The sequence below is a fragment of the Hypanus sabinus genome, chromosome 17 (genome assembly GCF_030144855.1).
Source record: "Hypanus sabinus isolate sHypSab1 chromosome 17, sHypSab1.hap1, whole genome shotgun sequence".
In the NCBI taxonomy this organism is placed as follows: Eukaryota; Metazoa; Chordata; class Chondrichthyes; order Myliobatiformes; family Dasyatidae; genus Hypanus; species Hypanus sabinus.
In genome coordinates, this window is record NC_082722.1 from 30,700,510 (window position 1) to 30,720,340 (window position 19,831).

The 19,831-nt window shown below is 40.9% G+C and overlaps 1 protein-coding gene across 2 annotated transcripts in view; it reads left to right on the forward strand.

Moving 5' to 3' along the window:
* cfdp1 (craniofacial development protein 1) overlaps nt 1-19,831 on the forward strand; it is a 203,903-nt gene that overhangs the window by 144,070 nt on the left and 40,002 nt on the right. For both annotated transcript variants that reach the window (XM_059992789.1, XM_059992788.1), the window contains exon 6: nt 11,795-11,953. In XM_059992789.1, coding sequence (XP_059848772.1) covers nt 11,795-11,953 — 159 coding nt within the window. The remainder of the gene's footprint in view (nt 1-11,794; nt 11,954-19,831) is intronic.

The following is a 19,831-nucleotide window of genomic DNA, read 5'->3' on the forward strand; positions in this document are numbered from 1 at the left end:
TTATTAATATATTTATGTTCATTTCATTGAAACTGTACTCATTTGTCAAAAATATCCCAACACTGGATACACAGGGGGCTCTAGGGGGAGAGAAGCTACTACGATTCAAATCACCAAGGAAATGGTACTTGATAAATTAATGAGACTGAAGGTGGATAAATCCCCTGGACCGGATGGCTTGCGTCCTAGGGTCTTAAGGGAAGTGGTGGTCGGGATTGTGGATGCATTAGTGATAATTTTTCAAAACTTGCTGGACTCGGCAATGGTCCCGGCAGATTGGAAAAATGCTAATGTAACTCCTTTATTTAAAAAGGGCAATAGACAGAAGGCTGGGAATTATAGGCCAGTTAGCCTAACATCTGTGGTTGGCAAAATGTTGGAATCGATAACTAAGGAAACAGTAACAGGGCATTTGGATAAACATAGCTTAATAGGACAAAGTCAGCATGGCTTTACAAAAGGGAAGTCATGTTTGACAAATTTGTTGGAGTTCTTTGAGGACATAACATATAGGGTAGATAAAGGGGAACCAGTGGATGTGGTGTATTTGGACTTCCAAAAGGCATTTGACAAGGTGCCACACCAAAGATTATTACTTAAAGTAAAAAATCATGGGATTGGGGATAATATTCTGGCATGGGTGGAGGATTGGCTTTCTAACAGAAAACAGAGAGTTGGGATAAATGGTTTATTCTCAGACCGGTAGTTGGTGACCAGTGGTGTTCCGCAGGGGTCGGTGTTGGGACCCCAACTCTTTACAATCTATATTAATGATTTGGAGAAAGGGACTAAGTGCAACGTATCGAAGTTTGCTGATGACACAAAGATGGGAGGGAGTGTAATGAGTGCGGAGGACATTGAAATCCTGCAGGGGGACATAGATAGGCTGAGTGATTGGGCAGACATTTGGCAGATGAAATATAATACTGACAAGTGTGAGGTCTTGCACTTTGGCAGGAAAAATAATAGAGCAAGTTATTATCTAAATGGAGAGAAACTGGAAAGTGCTTCTGTGCAAAGGGATCTGGGGGTCCTGGTGCAGGAAACACAAAAAGTTAGTATGCAAGTGCAGCAGGTGGTCAAGAAGGCCAATGGAATGCTGGCTTTTATTGCTAGGGGGATGGAGTATAAGAACAGGGAGGTCTTACTGCAGTTGTACCGGGTATTGGTGAGACCACACCTAGAGTACTGCGTGCATTTCTGGTGTCCATATTTAAGAAAGGACATACTGACTCTCGAGGCAGTGCAGAGAAGGTTCACTAGGTTAATTCCGGGGATGGGTGGGTTGATGTATGATGAGAGGTTGAGTAGATTGGGACTCTACTCATTGGAGTTCTGAAGAATGAGAGGCGATCTTATTGAAACATATAAGATTGTGAAGGGGCTTGATCGGGTGGATGCGGGGAGAATGTTCCCAATGATGGGTGAAACTAGGACTAGGGGCATAATCTTAAAATAGGGGGATGTCGTTCCAGGACTGAGATGAGGAGAAATTTCTTCACTCAGAGGGTAGTGGGGCTGTGGAATTTACCGCCCCAGAGAGCTGTGGAAGCTACTACACTCAATAAATTCAAAACGGAGATCGACTTTTTCCTGGATAAAAATGGCATTAGGGGATACGGTGAGCGAGCAGGTAAGTGGACATGAGGCTAGGTTTAGATCAGCCATGTGATCTCCTGGACCAGTTTTCGATAGCCTGGATGGGTCGGAGAGGAATTTTCCAGATTTTTTCTCCTCAATTGGCAAATCGTTTTTTTTCCCCCAGGTGATCACATGGGTTTGGGCGGGATGAATAATAAAATAAAATGGGCAGCATGGTGCCCTGTTGGTTGGCACTGTTGCCTTGTGGGATTCAGTGAAAACTAGAGTTAAGATTGGATCAGCCATGATCTTGTTGAATGGCGGAACAGGCTTGAGGGGCCAATTGGCCTACTCCTGCTCCTATCTCTTATGTTCTTATATGGTTTTACATAACCTTACATTTCTGACTTGTGTTTTTTGTTCGTTTACAATAGTGGTCACCAACCTTTTTAAGCCCAAGATCCACTACCTCGGCCTTAGTGAAAGGCGAGATCGACTCCAAATTGATTAGTTACACGCATGCGCACTGGGGCAGAAAAGACTGGAAGTAAAACCCCGCAACCCGGAAGTAGAAATAATGCATAAACACCAGAGGTACCCACCCATTTTTGCACCGCGGACTGGTTTAATATTGACAATATTCTTGCGGACTGGCCGACAGTGGGGGCGGGGGGGGAGGTGTGTCAAACACGACCTTCGCGGCTCTTGGCACTTAGCTGCCGTCCCGCCCTGCTCATGTTTTTTCCACACAAAAAACTCAACGGGTTTGTCTTTAAGTGCAGGGTGCTTGGACTCAGGGTACCAAAGCAGTTTTGAGGGCTTCATTGCCGCACCCAGCCCGAACTCCATCCTCTGCCCGCCTGCCGCCAGACACCCTGGCCAGGTGCAGCTGGCCATGGGTGGGGTGAGCGGACAAGGTCTGGGCCGGAGGTCCCTGTGCCGGGGCCGCGGTGGTTGCAGTCCGGACAGAGCGACCGACCAAGCGAGGAGGGCGAGAGGCCCGCGCCTGCCCTCCTCGTAGGATCTATTGACCGACAAAAGTTTGTTTCAGCAGATCGCAGCGAGGTAGCTGCTCTGATATTTACGAAACCTTGAGCCCGAATTAGGTGGTCTGCAAATATTTTAACACCGGATTCCCCACGAACATTTCGGTGTGCTAAAACAGGTTCAGAGGTGGCGCCCATCTGTCCACACTCTGGCCCTGTAGCATCGGGTATTCCCGCCGGCCGCGCTCCGGGCCAGTAGCATCAGATCTTCCTGACGGCCACGCATTTAGGTGACTGATGACCTCACATGGGTTCAAGTTCAACAGTGGCTGTGACAGGGAATGAGGAAAGGTGCAACGGACTCATATTGTTTCCTTGCGGACCTGGTTGGGGACCACTGAAGTACACTGTGTAGTGTGGGGGGAGCTATGCGCATGTGTACTGGGCAGAAAGAACAGAACGAAAACCCTGCAACCCGGAAGCAATCTCTCAACAGTATTTGTGTATTTATTTTTCATTTTTTTCTGGGATCTACTGGGAAAGTCTCAAAGATTGACCAGTTGATCGAGATCGATGGGTTGGCGACCACTAATTTACAAGATATGGACAAAGCCAGCAGTTTTCCTTCTCCCTAGTTGCCATTCAAATGTGGTAGTGAGTTTCCTTCTAAGTATGTTTGCCATATTTTCTAATAAAATATAAGGAAGCTTTCTGGCTGATTGAGTCTATGCCAGCTCTTGGAACATAAGAATCATTTCCAGTTGCCAACTCCTCTCTGAACAGAGGAAGTTTCTGGTTGTTTATGTTTTGACATGCAGGAGATAATCCTCTATAAAATAACAAAAGAAAAATTGTAGAATTTATTTAAGGCTGTATTGTTCACTAAGCTCAAGCTATCTGAATTTTGGGCAATTTAGTTAGAGATGATGATCCAGATTCTTGTTGAACTGTGGCATATTAGTAATCTTATTGAGATTACAAAATGTCTTTTCTTTATTAAAACATAGTCTAGTTAAACAAGAGTAGCTTTAAGCTGACTATAGTAAAGAAGAGCCAAAACCTCAGGCAGTACATTAATGGCATTGGATCAGTGGTTGGCTAAAGCCCTTTCTAATGCATAATGTCTCTGAATTGTGGTTCACTGTTCCTCATAATAGACATTCGGTAGAGAATTGCACTCATCCGTAGCATAGCATAAATAACTCTGGAGATATTCATAGTTTTAAGATACATATTATAACCACATGATTTGAGTCAGTAATCTTGGCACCTCTTGCCCTAGTTTTGTTTGGAAGGGGATTGAATAATGAACCGTGAGAGCAAACTGATTCATCTGAGTGGGAGAATGAAATAACTGGATGGCTACAAGTGAATTGACTCCCTTTTCTGATGACTGCTTGTGTGTGTTGCAAAGGAATTTAAAATTGTAAGATAAACATTTTGAAACTCTCGGAAAATATGTAGCTATTGTACAGTGGTCATCCCTTCCCCAGGAGGAAACCTCTCTTAATTTCATGTATTTTTAATATATTTTCCCACCCTGTGAAACAGAAAAAGTGTCACTTGAACAGATTCAGATGTTTTATCACATGTATGTTAAAATATACCATGAAATGCATTGTTTGCATTAACAACCAACACACCTAAGGATTTGCTGAGGGCAGCCTGCATTAGTCACCATGCATTCTGGTGCCAACATAGCATGTCCACAATGTTCAACAAAAGGGCACAAGCAGCAAGAATAACAAAACGAAACAGACAACAGCAACCAAGTCCCTTTCCCACCCACTCCCACACAGAGGCAGGCCTCCAACCCCAGGACAGGCCACCTCAGATACTCAGACTCACAGACATTGGGCCTCCAGCTTTGGACTTGGCCAACATTTGGTTATTGACCCCTGGATTCACAAATTACTAGTTTGACCTTTGGGTCACAATTCCTGGCGGTCACAGGAATCTCTGGTCTCCTCACCGCCAGCTCTCCTGACCTCTGTGATTGCCAACCTTCAACCGCAGAGCGCTCCAGTCTGGACTGCAAAAAATGGCTCCTGCCCAGACTCTTCATTTACTGCCCCTGATCTCTACTTCCCCCTCGTGCTGTCCCTAAACTGTCCCCGGCTCTACGCTGTCTACAAAAACCATCCCTACAAACCTAAAAAAATCAGCTTAAGTCTGAATCATGATATTGATGGACATTGCAGATTGGCACCATCTTGATCGGATATTCCAAATAACTTGTTTACAAATTCTACTTGCAAAACTGTATGCAGACAACTGATTGAATACTGATTGAAGGGTGAAGAACCTCGGCCCAAAACAGTGGCTGTACTCTTTTCCATATATGCTGCCTAGGTGGTCTTTCATTGATTCTATTATGGTTATTATTCTATAGATTTATTATGTCCACGAGAAAATTAATCTCAAGGTTGTATATGGTGACATGATGATAAAACTTACTTTGAACTTTGATTCTTAACAGCCTGCCTGTACCTTGAACAGCACACTGATGGTGTTATGAAATACTTCAAAAGCACAGAGCAGTTTACGATCCTTGCACTTCCTTTTAGTTGCAATTCTAATTGCATCTATCAGTTCTCATCTCTTTACTCCTGAGCATGACTTTAATGTACCAACACAAAATTCTGGAGCAACTCAGCAGGCCTGGCAGCATCTATGAAAAAGAGTAAACAACATTTCATCGGAACTCAGCCCAAAGTGTCAACTGTTTACTCTTTTCCATTGCTGTTGCCTGGCCCGATGAGTTCCTCCGCCATTTTGTGTGTGTTGCTTGGATTTCCAGCATCTGCAGGCTTTCTATTGTTTGTAATAATATTTCTAAAGGGAGATACTAATTACTTACATATCAACTTAATAGAATCACCAGGGCCTCCTGAATCCTCAAATTCACTCATTTTGAAAGGCATTTGTTAGGGCCTTGGGAGATCACCACCTATAAGCAGGCAATGCCAATTGGAACTGAGAGAAATGGGGAAAATAAAAGTTACAGATACACAAATAACTCAATTTCATTAAGAGGGCAAAGGCAGATGTGGGTTCATAGCCATGCTTCACCCGTTTGTTGATTATTGATGGAACTATACAATATTGGTAGAGACGGAAGGGCTAGTTAATTAATTTATTACTTTTTTGTGATTGTTTTATTTTAAAAAAGACAAAAGCTATGTATAATTGAAATCTCAAATGAAAACATGCTGGAAACGCTCATCAAGTCAGGCATTTTCTGTGGAAAGAGAAATGGAGATGTTGCCAAAGATGCTTCATCAGAACCTTTCCAATGAAGGATCTTTGATCTGAAATGTTAATGCTGTGTCTCTATCATTTTCTGCTTTTATGTTTATTAATCAATGCTCATTGTTGTGCACTTGAAACACAAACTCTGGAAAGGTGGTCTATAGGGGAGCAGCCGATGGGGCCTATGAGTAAGTAATGCGATTAACTTAATCGCATTAAAAGACCCGCTGGAGGACTGAGCGGGTCAAGCAGCATGTCTGGGTGAATGGAACTGTCAACATTTCAAGTCAACTCTCTGCATCAGTCCCAACAATTCCTTTCCTCCTACACCTGCTGCTCGAGCCACTGAGTTCCTCCAGCAAATTGTTGCTTCAAATTCCAGCATCTGCAGTCTCTTTGCCTCCACAGTGTTGCAGTTAAACTTGGGCAACCTGAAGATACAAAGGGAGCAGGGAAATAAATTATTTGCTAGTCCTTTCCCTAAATTAAAGGTGCAGTCTGAAAATACAGTAGTGTTGTTCATGAAACTAGATTATCTGAGAAGTTGTATGAATGTCTTAAAATGCAATTAAAATCATAACCTACTTATATGAATTAAGCAGCACACAGTTTTGATACAGGTTACTGTTTTATTGGAGTTGTAACACTTTCGCCATAGTTTAAGTCGTTGGAAGCTTGAGATTTTTGGGATTTCTATAATTGAAGAATATGTTTTTCTTCAAAGCTTTTTTCCACAATTCTAGGTAATGTCAATTTTTTTTTAAAAATCGTATCTGTTAAGCAGAAAAAGCAAACACTGTGGGCAAAACTAACTAATTTCATCTTTCTTTATTTCTTTATTCCTGATGGTCTGAGTGAAAGCATTTATTTAGAACTATTCAAGACCAATTTGAAATATTTTAGTGCTATTAATTGTGTCCAACACAACTGCTTGAAGCTTTAGAAAAGATTGTATAGTTGAGGTAAACAGTAAAAAATTGGCTGGTGCATGTACCAGAGAGTAAGTATTTGTCCATTTCCTCTGCCAGCTGCTGTTAAATAGTTGTACATCACAATGCACAATAAATGGGTGTATATTGGTGTGCAGCTTTGAGTATTGAGTGCAGTTTTTGGGTTGGAGTAGAAGATAATGCACTGAAATTGTTGCTGCTGCTACTTGTGCATTTACAAAGTTCTGGCTTTTGGATTGTAGAAGCTAATTGGTGTATACAGTGATGACAGCTGTGTAACTCTCACTCTTCAATCATTGGCTTCAAATTCCATGTTGCATACAAGGCTCTGGACACTGCTAAAACAGTTCTTCTTAGAGAGTTGGGACCTGTTAGGTTGTTAGCAACTGATTGTAACCTACCATAGTCTGTAATCTCACAGCCCAGAGTAATTCTCAATCTGCCAATACTATCAGGCTGGGGGTGGGGGGGTGCATGGTTAAGTGAGAAGTTGAAAAAGTTACAAGGCTACAGACATGGTATACAACAAAAGCAGCACACATTCAACAATGGATATCTCCAAAACCTAATAAGTCTATTTGTGTATAGTGTGGACATTTAAACAACTAACATGATGATGAGAGTACAAGAACAGTCAAAATAATCATCTATCTCAGCTTTGTCTTGCAGTCCTCAGCATTGCCATCAGCTTTCAGCTAATTCACTTCACCAGATATGAAATGTTTGAAAGCACTCAAGATAGCAAAGGCTATGGGAACTGACAACATTCTGGCTGTTGTGCTAAAGACTTGTACTCCAGAACTAGTTGTGCCTTTAACCAAGCTGTTCCATTATACAGGTTGAGCACCCCTGATCTGAAAATCCAAAAACCTCCAAAATCCAAAATTTTTTTTGAGCACTGACTTGACACCACAAATGGAACCACAAGGTGCTGGGAAGGTTTCCAGGGGATGCACAGGTCTCTGAGCACCACATACAGTTCTGAGAAGTGACCGCACAAACACTGAATGGATGCTGTTGGCACCAGTTTGTTTTCAGCAGTCACCATCGCCAGACCTTCATGCATCGCTCACAGTAATTATCATGGGTTTTGCGCTTTTTCTGTGCTCTGTGCTGTGAAGAGATTATTGAAAATGCCAAAAATGACTGCAGTTAGTGAAAAGAAAAGGAGGAAGCATTTATGTTCACTATAACACAGAAAGTCAAGTGGTAGAAGGAGCATGGTGTTGGAACGACCACCATGTATGACTTGAAGAAACTGAAGGACAAAATTTTAAAGTTCTATCCTGAAAGTAATGAAAAATAGATAATGAGAAATAGAAAAATATTGCATAAAGCAGAAAATTAAGATCTCAATCATGTATTAAGAGACTGGATTTGTCAGCATCTGAGTGAACACATGCCACTTAATGTTATGCTGTAAATGAAACGGAAAGATCTATCACAACAAACTGAAAGTTGAAGGTATCGTGAACATTCAGCAGGCTGGTTGCAGTGAGTTAAGAAAAGGTACTGCATTAAAATTTGAAAGATTTGTGGTGATAAAGCAGCTGCTGGTCATGAAGTAGCAGAGAAATTCATTGATCAGTTTGCCAAGATCGTCGTTGATGAAAATCTAACACCAGAATAAGCCTACATTGTTGACGTTGTTGTTCTGCTGTTGTTGCCCCAGAAAGACATGGAAGAAAGTTCCTATGGGAATTAAGGGTGCCAAGGACAGAACAACTGTGTTGGGATGTGCTAATGTAGCAGGCACACTTAAATGTAAACTTGCTGTTTTCGGCAAAGGTGTGCGTCCTTGCTGTTTTAAAGGAATGAATACCTTACCAGGCCATTATTATGCTAACAAAAGGGCATAGATCACCAGGGACAACTTTTCTGATTGGTTTTGCAAACGGTGATGGCAATGCCAAACAGCCACGACTGTCCACCTGGGCAGCTGAGGTAGTGATAGCTTATCTTTCTGATGGTTCAATATACCCGTTATTGTTTCATGCACAAAATTGTTAAAAATATTGTATAACCTACCTTCAAGGAATATGTATAAGCCATATGTGTAATGTAAATGGGTTTTGTCTTTAGACTTGGGTCAGCTCTAAGCTCCCTCCTTATATAGGTGCAAATATTGTGAAATCCCAACAAATCTGAAATACTTCTAGGCTTCAAACATTTCCGATAAGGAGTGCTCAACCTGTATTTACATTAGTGGCATTTGATTGGCTATGTGTAAAATTACACTGCTTGCAAAAAGTAGGACATATCTATATTCAGTTCAGTCTACGTCAATAACTGAAACTGCTGTTGGTTATCATATCATTTGACATTTACTCACCAATAATCTTTCAGATGGTATGATCGGCTTTTACCAGAACCATTTATCTCTGCAACTTGTTACACCCTTTGTCCAAATATTGATTCAAGGAGGGATTGCTTGAGGAAACACTGAAATCCAGACTGAGCCATGCCTGGAACTCAGGAAGATATAATTGCCGAAGATCAATGACCTTAACCCCAGGATATTGCTGCAAGATTTCGATGATTGTTGCCTTAGTCTAACACAGAGGAAATGATGAAGGAACTCTGCATGCCAGGCAGCATCTATGGAGGAATATAAGCAGTTGACCTTTTGGGCCGAGTGTCAACTGCTTATTCCCCTCCATAGATGCTGCCTGTCCTGCTGAGATCCACCAGCATTTTGTGTGTGTTGCTCAGAATTTCCAGCATCTGCAGATTAACTTGTGTTTATCATTGCCCTAGTCTAGTCACCTTTAGCCTTATCAATTATCTTCTTATAATTATAATGTCATGAATAGGTATGCTTGTTGAAACAGCACAAATTTTCAAGTCTATTCACAATTCCTCAATAATTGGAGTTAGACCAGGACTGCATTTAGGCTTGACCATTATAAATGGCAGGGAATTTTTGTGCTATGCAAGGCACACGTCAGGAGTGTGCTGTCTGTCAGGATGAATGCATTTCAACAGCAGGTTCCTGGAGCATGGCAAATTCCAGGTCAAGATAGCCTGTTTGATGGCAGATGCATGTTAGCACCTTCATCTTTCAGCGTCAGGCTATGCCCATCTCAAATAAGAGTGTCTCACCACCAATATTTCCACTGTACTCAAAACACTTGGTCATGTGTTCAATAATTCCTGTAAATAATAATAGACAATCTAGCCTATAAAAGAAAAATAGCTAATGCTTAAATTCCGCCATTCAATAGGATCATGGCTGATCAGGTGGTGGACTCTATTCCACCTACTGCCTTTTTCCCATAACCCTTTATTCCCTGCTTTGCAAAACTCTAACTTTTAAAAAAATATATTTAATGAGGTAGCCTCTACTGTTACTCTGGACCATGAATACCACAGATTCACTGTTCTCTGGTAAAAAGCAATTTTCCCTCATTTCCATACTAAATTTATTGCCCAACATCTTAAGGTTATGGCTCCTAGTTTTAGTCTCCCTTACCAGTGGAAACAACTTTCTTGCTTTTATGTTATCTATCACTTTCATATTCTTATGTTTCTATAAGATCCCCTCTCATTCTTCTGAATTTCAGCGAGTATAGTCTCAGGCAACTCAATCCTTCCCTATTGGCTAACTCCCTCATCTCCCAAAGGGAATGACCTCACATTTACCAACATTGTACTCCATCTCTCAACCCTTGCCCACTCACTTAACCTATTTATATCTCTCTGCAGACTCTCCACATTCTCTGCACAATTTACTTTTCCACTCAATTTACTGGCATCAGCAAACTTAGATATGTTACTCTCTGTCCCCACTTCTGAATTGTTAATGTATGCCATGAACGATTGTGGGCCAAGCACTGCTCCTGTGGCAGTCCACTCACCACTCACTGCCAATCAGAGAAACACCCATTTGTCCTAACTCTCTGTCTTCTATTGGTTAACCATTCCTCTGTCCATGCTAATACATCACCCTCAACTCCACCTACCCCATCTTATGGATAAGTCTTTATACAGCACCTTATTGAGTGCTTCTATAAATTCATGCATACAACATCTACCTGTTCCCCTCTATCTGCTGAACTCATTAGATCCTCAAAGAACTCCAGTATGTTGTCAAACAAGACCTGTCCTTTACAAATCTATGCTGTATCTGCCTGATGGAACCCTATGTTTCGTTGTTTCTTCCTTACTGATAGCTTCAAGCATTTTCCCTAACTACAGACTTTGTTACCTGCATTTGGCCACGTCCTTTTTTAAACAGTGGCATGTCATCCGCTGTCTTCCAATTCACCAGAACCTTCCCAAAGAATTTTGGTAAACTATCACAAACATATCTACTATAATGTGTTCCTATCCAATAACTACTATTGTCTGTCTAGCTGTTAGGTTTTGAAAGTGCAATCATGGAAGACTGTAAAAGATTCCAGAGCACTTTTTGAAATCACCTGCTGTCCTAGATTATATAGCAGTTTATTGTATTGTTGTTTGTGTTGTCAGAAGTAGTGTTTCAGCTGTTTAATACATTGGAATGTGCAGAGCTTATGGAAGGATAATGTAAGTTCAGTTGCTTCTTTTGTGGTATATGTTGTCAATATCTTTCATATCAGTCATACACATTTTGGCATGAACAGAAATGCCAGAAATGTCATCAGCTCAAAACATAAAATGTATTTCCTCACAAACGCTGCCTGATCAACAAATGTTTCCAGCATTTTCAAATACTATTTCAGATTTTCACCAGCTCCAACATTTTGTTTTTGCATGTATTGATTTTGTTGCAGTATATAAAAAAAACTTTGTTACTTGGATCAATGGTTAGCTACCAAATATAGTTTGAAGAAGTTGATTTAATTGAATTTGCACAAAATGCAAATCGTAGTAGACAGATTGAAGTTGGAAGAGTAAATATTTGAGTAGCATACATAATATATATTTTCATTGGCGACTGAATAGTTACTTCATTGACAGTTGTCATATTGCTTTTAAAGCCTTTGTATAATTGAGATTTGCATTGTTCCTGTTCAGAATATTTTAATTTTTTTTTTGCAGAACTAAAAGACCAAGTGGGTTAAGTAATATTCTGGGAAAGATTGGAGGAAAGAAGCAAAAGTTGAGCACTTTGGAGAAATCGAAGATTGACTGGGAAACATTCAAGGAAACGGAGGGGATTGGAGATGAGCTTGCAATCCACAACCGAGGAAAGGAAGGGTGAGTGCCCAAACTCTGTCTTTATGGAAACTGACCAAAATTTTAGAACATCACAAAGATACCTGATCAGTTTTTGTGATCACTTTGTACTGGGGAGCACTTGGCTGCCAATGGATTGAATCATCTATTTCTATTTCTATTTCCCACAAGCACTGAAGCATGTTACTGGTTGTAGGGCACACTTTTATCACAGTAGGAGAAACTGATTGTTACTGTGAATTCTGTTCAGTTGTATACCAGTTAGTTTCCACTGTTGTATTTTCAAGTATTGGCAAGTCTGCTATGGCATCACAATCTGCTGTAAACAGGACTAATCAGTTATACAGCTTGGGGACAAGTCCTTTAGTTCAACTGGTCCAAGCTGATCAAGTTTCCCACCTTTTGCCCACAATCCATTCATATCCTTCTACTATCCTATCAATTTACCTATCCAAGTGTCTTCTTGCAGCAGCTCATGCTATACAATATACTGACCTTCCTCTGGGTGAAAAAGTTGTCCTTGGGTTCCTGTTAAATTTCTTCCTTCTCCCTTAAACCTATATTCTCTATTTCCTGATTTCCCAACTCTTGGAAATTCACTCTATCCATTTCCATCATGATTTATACCCATATTAGATCTCCCCTCATTTATCTGCATTCCAATGAATAGTCCTAACCTGCACAGCCTCTCTCCTTAGCTCAGGTCCTTGAGTCCTGTAAACATCCTCGTGTATTTCTGCACTCTTTCCAATTTAATATTACCTTTCCTATAGCAGTATGATGAAAACTGAATACAGTATTCTAAATGTAGCCTCACCACTCACTAACATTAATTGATTTGAAGCTTACATGTGCCATAAAGCATTTCAGCCAAAATGTTGGAATTGTTCACATTTCATGTATTCTATCTAGGAAAATAAATTGTTAAGTACTGACGTCCAGTTCATCTGTGCAATGTGGAGTAAATTTACAGAGGAAATCTTTCATAATTTCTTAGAATAATTGCAGCACATTTAAACTGAAGAGTTAATTCAGTTATTTCACTCCAGTGACCATCACAGCTATTTCCAGACCCAGTGTCCTAATAGCAATTGAGAGCTGTCTGAGAAATACGTTGCTAGAGAATGAGAGTCTCAACCAGGACAAAGATCCTGAACTCAGGGAATACTCTATCCATTGAATGAATTGCAATATTGCGGTTTCTTCCAGGTGGCTATTTGTATCTTCACATCAGAAATTGAGATTTGATGGAAGCAAATATTTTTATATACCTGGAGCTGTATTGCAATGTTGAATCAGTCGCTATATAACCATGTGTGTATAATAGTGGCTTACAGTGGCCATGGTGAGGGCGTAGTCTTTCATTTTCACAAATACACTCAGTGGCCACTTTGTTAGGTACACATGTATGCCTGCTCGATAATGCACATATCTAATCAGCCAATCATGTGGCAGCAGTTCAGTGCACAACGGAATGCAGACGTGGTCAGGAGGTTCTTTTGTTGTTCAGACCAAGCATCAGAATGAAGAAGAAACGTGATCTAAATGACTGACTGTGGAATGATTGTTGGTGCCAGACAGGGTTCTTGGAGTATCTCAGAAACTGCTGATTTCCTGGGGTTGTCATGTACAACAGACTGGAGTTTACAGAGGATAGTGCAAAAAACAAGAAAACGTCCAGTGCTCAGCTGTTCTTTGGGCAAAAACGCAATGTTAATGCGAGAATTGATAGCAGAATGGTGAGACTCATTCAAGCTGACCGGAAGGTGACAGTAAATCACATAGCCAGATTTCACAATAGTGCTATGCAGAAGAGTATCTCTGAATGCACAGCACATTGAACCTTGAAGTGGATGGGCTACAGCAGTGGATGGGCCACAAAGTAGATGCTATTTTATCCAATTACATATATGTCACCATATACAACCCTGAGATTTGTTTCCTTACAGGCATACTCAGTAAATCCAACAACCAAATTAGAGTCAATGAAAGACCACAGGATGGACAAACAACCAATGTGCAAAAGACAACAAACCGTGCAAATGGGAGGGCTTTGCTTGTGATGGACCGATCTGTACCCACTACCTTTTGACGGATTTTCCATTCAAGGGCATACTCTCTGTGTCCACTTTATTAGGTACAGGAGGTAGCTTATAAAGTGGACACTGGGTGTATTTTGGCTGCTTCTGGGTGATATGCGGAGCAATATACATCACCTTATGCTATTTTTTTCCTTACTCCCACTCCTCTTTATATGATCAGTCCGAGAATATCCTAGAGTAGGGGATAGGTGAGTAACAACAGGAACCAGATGGATTGAAAGGAAGGGGAGGAAGATGGGTTAAGTGGAGGTGGGTGGAGTGTGGGAAAGAGAACAAAAATAGGAGGATCCAAGAAGAACTGGAATGGGGGTGGAGGGAATTGGGGTGGGGAAGGTTGAGAATAGGGGTTACTTAAAATTCGAAACCTTGATATTCATGCCATTGTGTTGTGAGCTACCCAGACGGAATCCAAGATGTTATTCTTCCAACATGAGAGTGACCCTGACGAAGGGTCTCGGCCTGAAATGTCGACAGTGCTTCTCCTTATAGATGCTGCCTGGCCTGCTGCGTTCCACCAGCATTTTGTGTGTGTTGTTATTCTTCCTGTTTGCATTGAGCTTCATCCTGGTAGCAGTGGAAGCAAAGAATGGGTAAGTTATTGTGAGAATGGGCAAGTGAGTTGAAATGGCCTGCCACTGGGAATGAGCGTGGGTGCTCTGAAACAGGACAGGGCTGAGCTCAACCAACCGCTGAAATGTTAAGAAGGGTTAACAGCATGCTCATTGTCAGACAGAATGGCATTTCTGCCTTTAGGCTATTGCAATGCAGTGACAATGGATATTTGAAGGTAAGACTCAAAATAGGAATTGTAAAAAACGAATTTGAGAGATAACAATTACTTTGGAGATGCGGTTACAGTTTGTAAGTTTGGCAGCGTCAATAATCAAATTGGAACTAGTATTCTATTCACAGTATAAACCCAACAGGGTAGGTAGGCATTGTGAAATTAGAAATTTCAATTAGAAGTTACTAGGAGAGCATCTGTCCTTTTATGATTACCAAGGGGAGTGATGTTCCAATGGTACGTGACAATGAAAGTGGTGAATGATTTGAGAAAGTGGCAGTAGATGGTCTTGCTAAGGAATATGAACAATCATGAGGGATTGTAAGGTATGCTGACGTGCTACACTTGTGAATACGACCTTTGAATAAGACTGAATTCAAAAGATTCCTCCATGTTGAATAATATCATTATGTCAGTGCTCCTCACTCTGACACAGTCAGATATTTCATTTAAGCCAGTGGTTGCTTGCAATTAGCAACTATCAAATTTAGGGTAAATTAGATTAACTTGAGCCTTCGGTGAGGACTGATTTAAACAATACATCTGTTCTTCATTAAGTGATGTGAAGATTGGGTGAAGGGAGACAATGGATTTAAGTCCATTCATGATAATGAATGGCAGTGCCGAATTGAGGGGAATTATAACCATTCCTGCTTCTTGTGTTATTTTCTTAACTCTTTTTACATTAAAATATAACACTAATTCTTAAAGCCTTTCTATGTTTAAACTCAAATCTTTATTGTGTGTGTGTTAAGAATCAGAAGAGCACATCAGCAAAATATAAAGAAAGCTTTGCTGTTGGTAGTGAAGAAACCTTTGTCTTTCTTGTGTCTCTTTGTCATGTATCCTGAGATTTTGTTCTTGTTTGAAAAAGAACTAGGTTGCTTTGCTGCTTTTTTGTTGACTAAAATTAACTTAGCTTGTTTACTTTCATAGTGCATGAAAGCTGTGTCCTCAGGCTTTAGCTTTTAGAAATGCACTTCATTTTGGATTTAAAGGTATAGACTTTATTACAAGTAGCAAGGCTGTGCTCTTTGTTTGGGAGTATTAATGAAATTGTGCCTCCTGGCTAACTGTCATAAGAGCAGAACCAGTTTTAGTTTCGACATCACACTGGGGATTACAGTCAAATTTCCATGATCAGTCACATACACAGAGATAAACCAGTCCGTCATTACTTTCTGTATACATGCTGTTATAGATATGGAAAATAGCTCAATTGCTGTGTAGGAAATTGTTTGTATATAAATAAACATCAATGTACTGAATTGCCTCTGAAATGTCATTTCTGATCTCAGTCTTCTGTGCAATTTGGTAGCACAGATATTTTAAAAAATCTTGTGAGGGACAGCTGAGAATGGGTCAGAAGTCTTTCTACTTATGAACAGTATGTACATTATTTTTGTAATATTCCATTATGGTTTGAGGGCTTAATTGGCAAGGCCAGAATTTAAAACTCATCCCTGAATGCCCTACGGTAGGAGAGTGTAAATCACTGCAGTAGTGTTGGTGAAGATGCTCCTGAAGTACTGTTTGATAGGGAGCTCCAGGATTAAGAAGGGAATGTGCAAATGATCATCTTCCGAGGAGCAAGAGCTTGTATTTATTTTTGCTTTGAAGGTAGGAAGCAAAGTGCACTTTCCATAGGTATGAATGCAAAGGTCAATGGTGTCCTGTTTGTAATTCAAGTTCAAGTATAGTTGTCATTCAACCATACATGAATACCCATGGATGTAACCAAGCAAAACAGTGTTCCTCTGGGGCCAAGGTTCAAAATGTAATACCAACAGTCATATACCGCACAAGGCACATATAACACATACAAGATAGCAGCAAGCATACAGTCACACATAAAAAAGTAGCCCAGGTCCCCGAGTATCGTGTCCTGTAGATGATGGTACATTGGATATTGTCGGCGAGAACAAGCCCACAGCAGTCTGATCATCACACCTACGAGAAAGTGCAGTCGTAGACAAACATAATCCAGCTTGTCTTCTACCGAGCGAACACTGGAGAGCAGCCCCCAACCCCACAGCATGGATACTGCACCACACCGTCTGTTGCAGCCACTCTTCCCTGTGGTAAGAGGCCCTCATCTGTGCTACAACTGCGACTGCGCAGTTCCCTTGTTGTCAGTCTCACCAACGAACCAGTGAACCAAGCTTGTAGTATTCCACAATGTTCAACAGGGTCTTGTGATCACAAGAAAAACATCCGGGACAATCACTCACACCTTTTGTTGGATCACACACCACCAATGTTGCCTTCTTCCCTGGCTGGCTGCAGCAGGCTACAACATGGCGTGCAACAAGTCCAGTTCCACTGTTATTGAGCAGGTCGCTGGTGGGGCAGGTGTTCTTGATAACCAGCAGTGTCTTGTGATCGTAAAAAGGGCATAAAGGATGAACAATTACACCTTCAGTTGGACCCAGAAAGGCTGCTGTGTCCAAACGCACCACCATCTTATCAGAGGTCCTCTGTAGACTTACTGATTGGCGATCACTTAGTTCTCTGGACAGATTACTATCCAATCACTGAACTGGAAGGGATAAAAGTTCTGTGTATCTAAAGTCTATTCTTTCTCTGACAGCATGGTTTAAGGTCAAGAATTACAGAGGCTTCTTTATTAACCTATAGCATCTGATAATTTTGGAATGGATCACCATAGGTATGTCATTACAGCCAGTGAATGTAATGTCATTGTCAATCCAACATCACCTCTTACTCCAGCACTATTCTCAGTGCTGGCTGCACTGTATCGGTTGCTGGACGTCTGATGTTCTTAATGAATCCTCTACACAAATTAGCCCAACTTTAATTATTCATCATATCGTCTCTTTGGCTAGCCAGCATTTGTATTCCATTCTCGTTGCTGTTCAACTCTGTTTCCCCCTTCACCTCTCTTTCTCAAAATCACCACAGGTTACTTTATTCTCTGTTTGATCTCTGAAGGCTAAATTGCAATCTGTGACTTTGAGAGTCAATAGCCAAGCAGGATGAAAAAGTTTAATTTACAAATAACAAGCAAAATAGCTTTATATAACTTATTTATCTTACTAAGATGATATTTGTATTTTTCCACCGGTATCTCATAACACCCTCTGTAAATATTCAGTAATAAACTCTGGGAAGAGCCTGAGCCAGAATATGTAGAAGAGAACAACTTCATGCAAAAAAAGTTTATTTTTAAAATTACTTTAATAATTTTGCAAAATTTTCTTTAAACCCTCAAATAATTTGTTTTTCTTCCTGTTGAATTTTTGCATTTTTACCAACAAATCCAAGTAAAACTACCCTCCTGTTTTACTTCAAAAAATTAAATCCTTTAAGACATCGATTGTTTATGTTGGATAACCCTGCTGTTTACTTGCCTACAAGAGAAGTATTTCCTGTATTCTTTCTGCGACCAGATCTTTCATTATTTTTACCTCTACTGAGCTACATCTGAAGAGCCTAGGCTTCACTTTGAAGTTCGCTTCATGTTCTGTTTTGTATTGTAGGACCACGTGTTGAGAACTGATAATGATTGGATGTTCTGTATTTAGACATATTCAGCTAAATTCAAATTTATTAAGAATTCTGTTGAATTATAGAGCAAGTTTGTGCAGAGACTACCCTGGGTCTGTAAGCCCTGCACTCCTATGTTCACAAGCTCTGCAGAAGTGGATGGTAATCTTTCATTCTGTAATAAGGATTCTAAAGATAGATGGAAATATTAGCTTTTGACTGAATGTGAAAAATGTAACTGTCTAAATTTATCATTAATGAATTTATCTCCTCCCTCCCCATCATCCTCAGCACAGGTGCTGCCCAGGGCTATGTGCTGAGCCCATTGTTGTACACTCTGCTCACGTGTCTGCACGGCCAAACGCCCGAGTAACACTACTCACTGGAATTCAGAAGAATGAAGGGTGACCTAATTGAACCTCTTGAATGTGGAAAGGCCTCAATAGAGTAGATGTAGAGAGGATATTTCATACGGTGGAGGAGTCTAAGACCAGAGGACACAGCCTCAGAATAGAGGGAGGTCCTTTTAGAACAGAGATGAGGAGGAACTTCTTTAGCCAGAGAATGGTGAGTCTGTGGAATTTGTGAAGGCCAAGTCATTGGGTATATTTAAGGCAGAAATTGATAGATTCTTGATTAGTCAGGGCATGAAGGGATATGTGGAGAAGGCAGGAGATTGGTGCTGAGAAGGAAAATAGATCAGCTATAATGAAATGGTGGAGCAGACTCGATGGGCCAAATGGCCTAATTCTGCTCCTCTATGGTGTTATGGTTTTATGGTCTAATTACCTGGTCAAGTTAGCCAATAACATGTCAGTGCTGGGGCTCATCACCAACAACATTGAGATGGCCTACAGAGAGGAGACTGAAGAACTTGAGGCATAGTGCCAGGCACATAACCTCTTCCTCAATGTCACAAGATAACGGAGATGATGATCAACTTCTGGAAATCTTGCACCACTCTTTACCATCGGCAACACAGCCGTGGAAGGTGCGAGCAGTTTCAAACTCCTGGGAGAGCACATCTTGCACAGCCTCTCATGGTCCCAGAGCACATTCTACACAATCAGGAAAGCTTTGGATTTCCAGCATTTGCAGATTTTCTCATGTTTGTGAAGCTCATCAATGCCTCAGCTTTGGACAATGCACATCTATACTCATGTCATTCTACAGATCCGCAGTAGAGAGCATCCTAACAAGCTGTATCACTGCATGGTATCAAAACTGCACTGCGGCAGAAAAGAGGGACCTATGACAGGTAGTTAAAACGGCCCAATGCATCACCAGCACCAGCCTACCACCCTACCACTCATCATAGACAGTCAGTGTTAGGAAAGGCCAGGTGATGTGAATTTCAAAGCTTTATAAATACACACTGACTCCTCAAACCTTGTCCCAACAATCAGCAGCCATGGGCTCCTTTAAGCAGCTGCCTAGCACTCTGAAAATTAAAATAAATGATGCCCACAAAGCAGGAGAAGGCTATAAGAAGATAGCAAAGCGTTT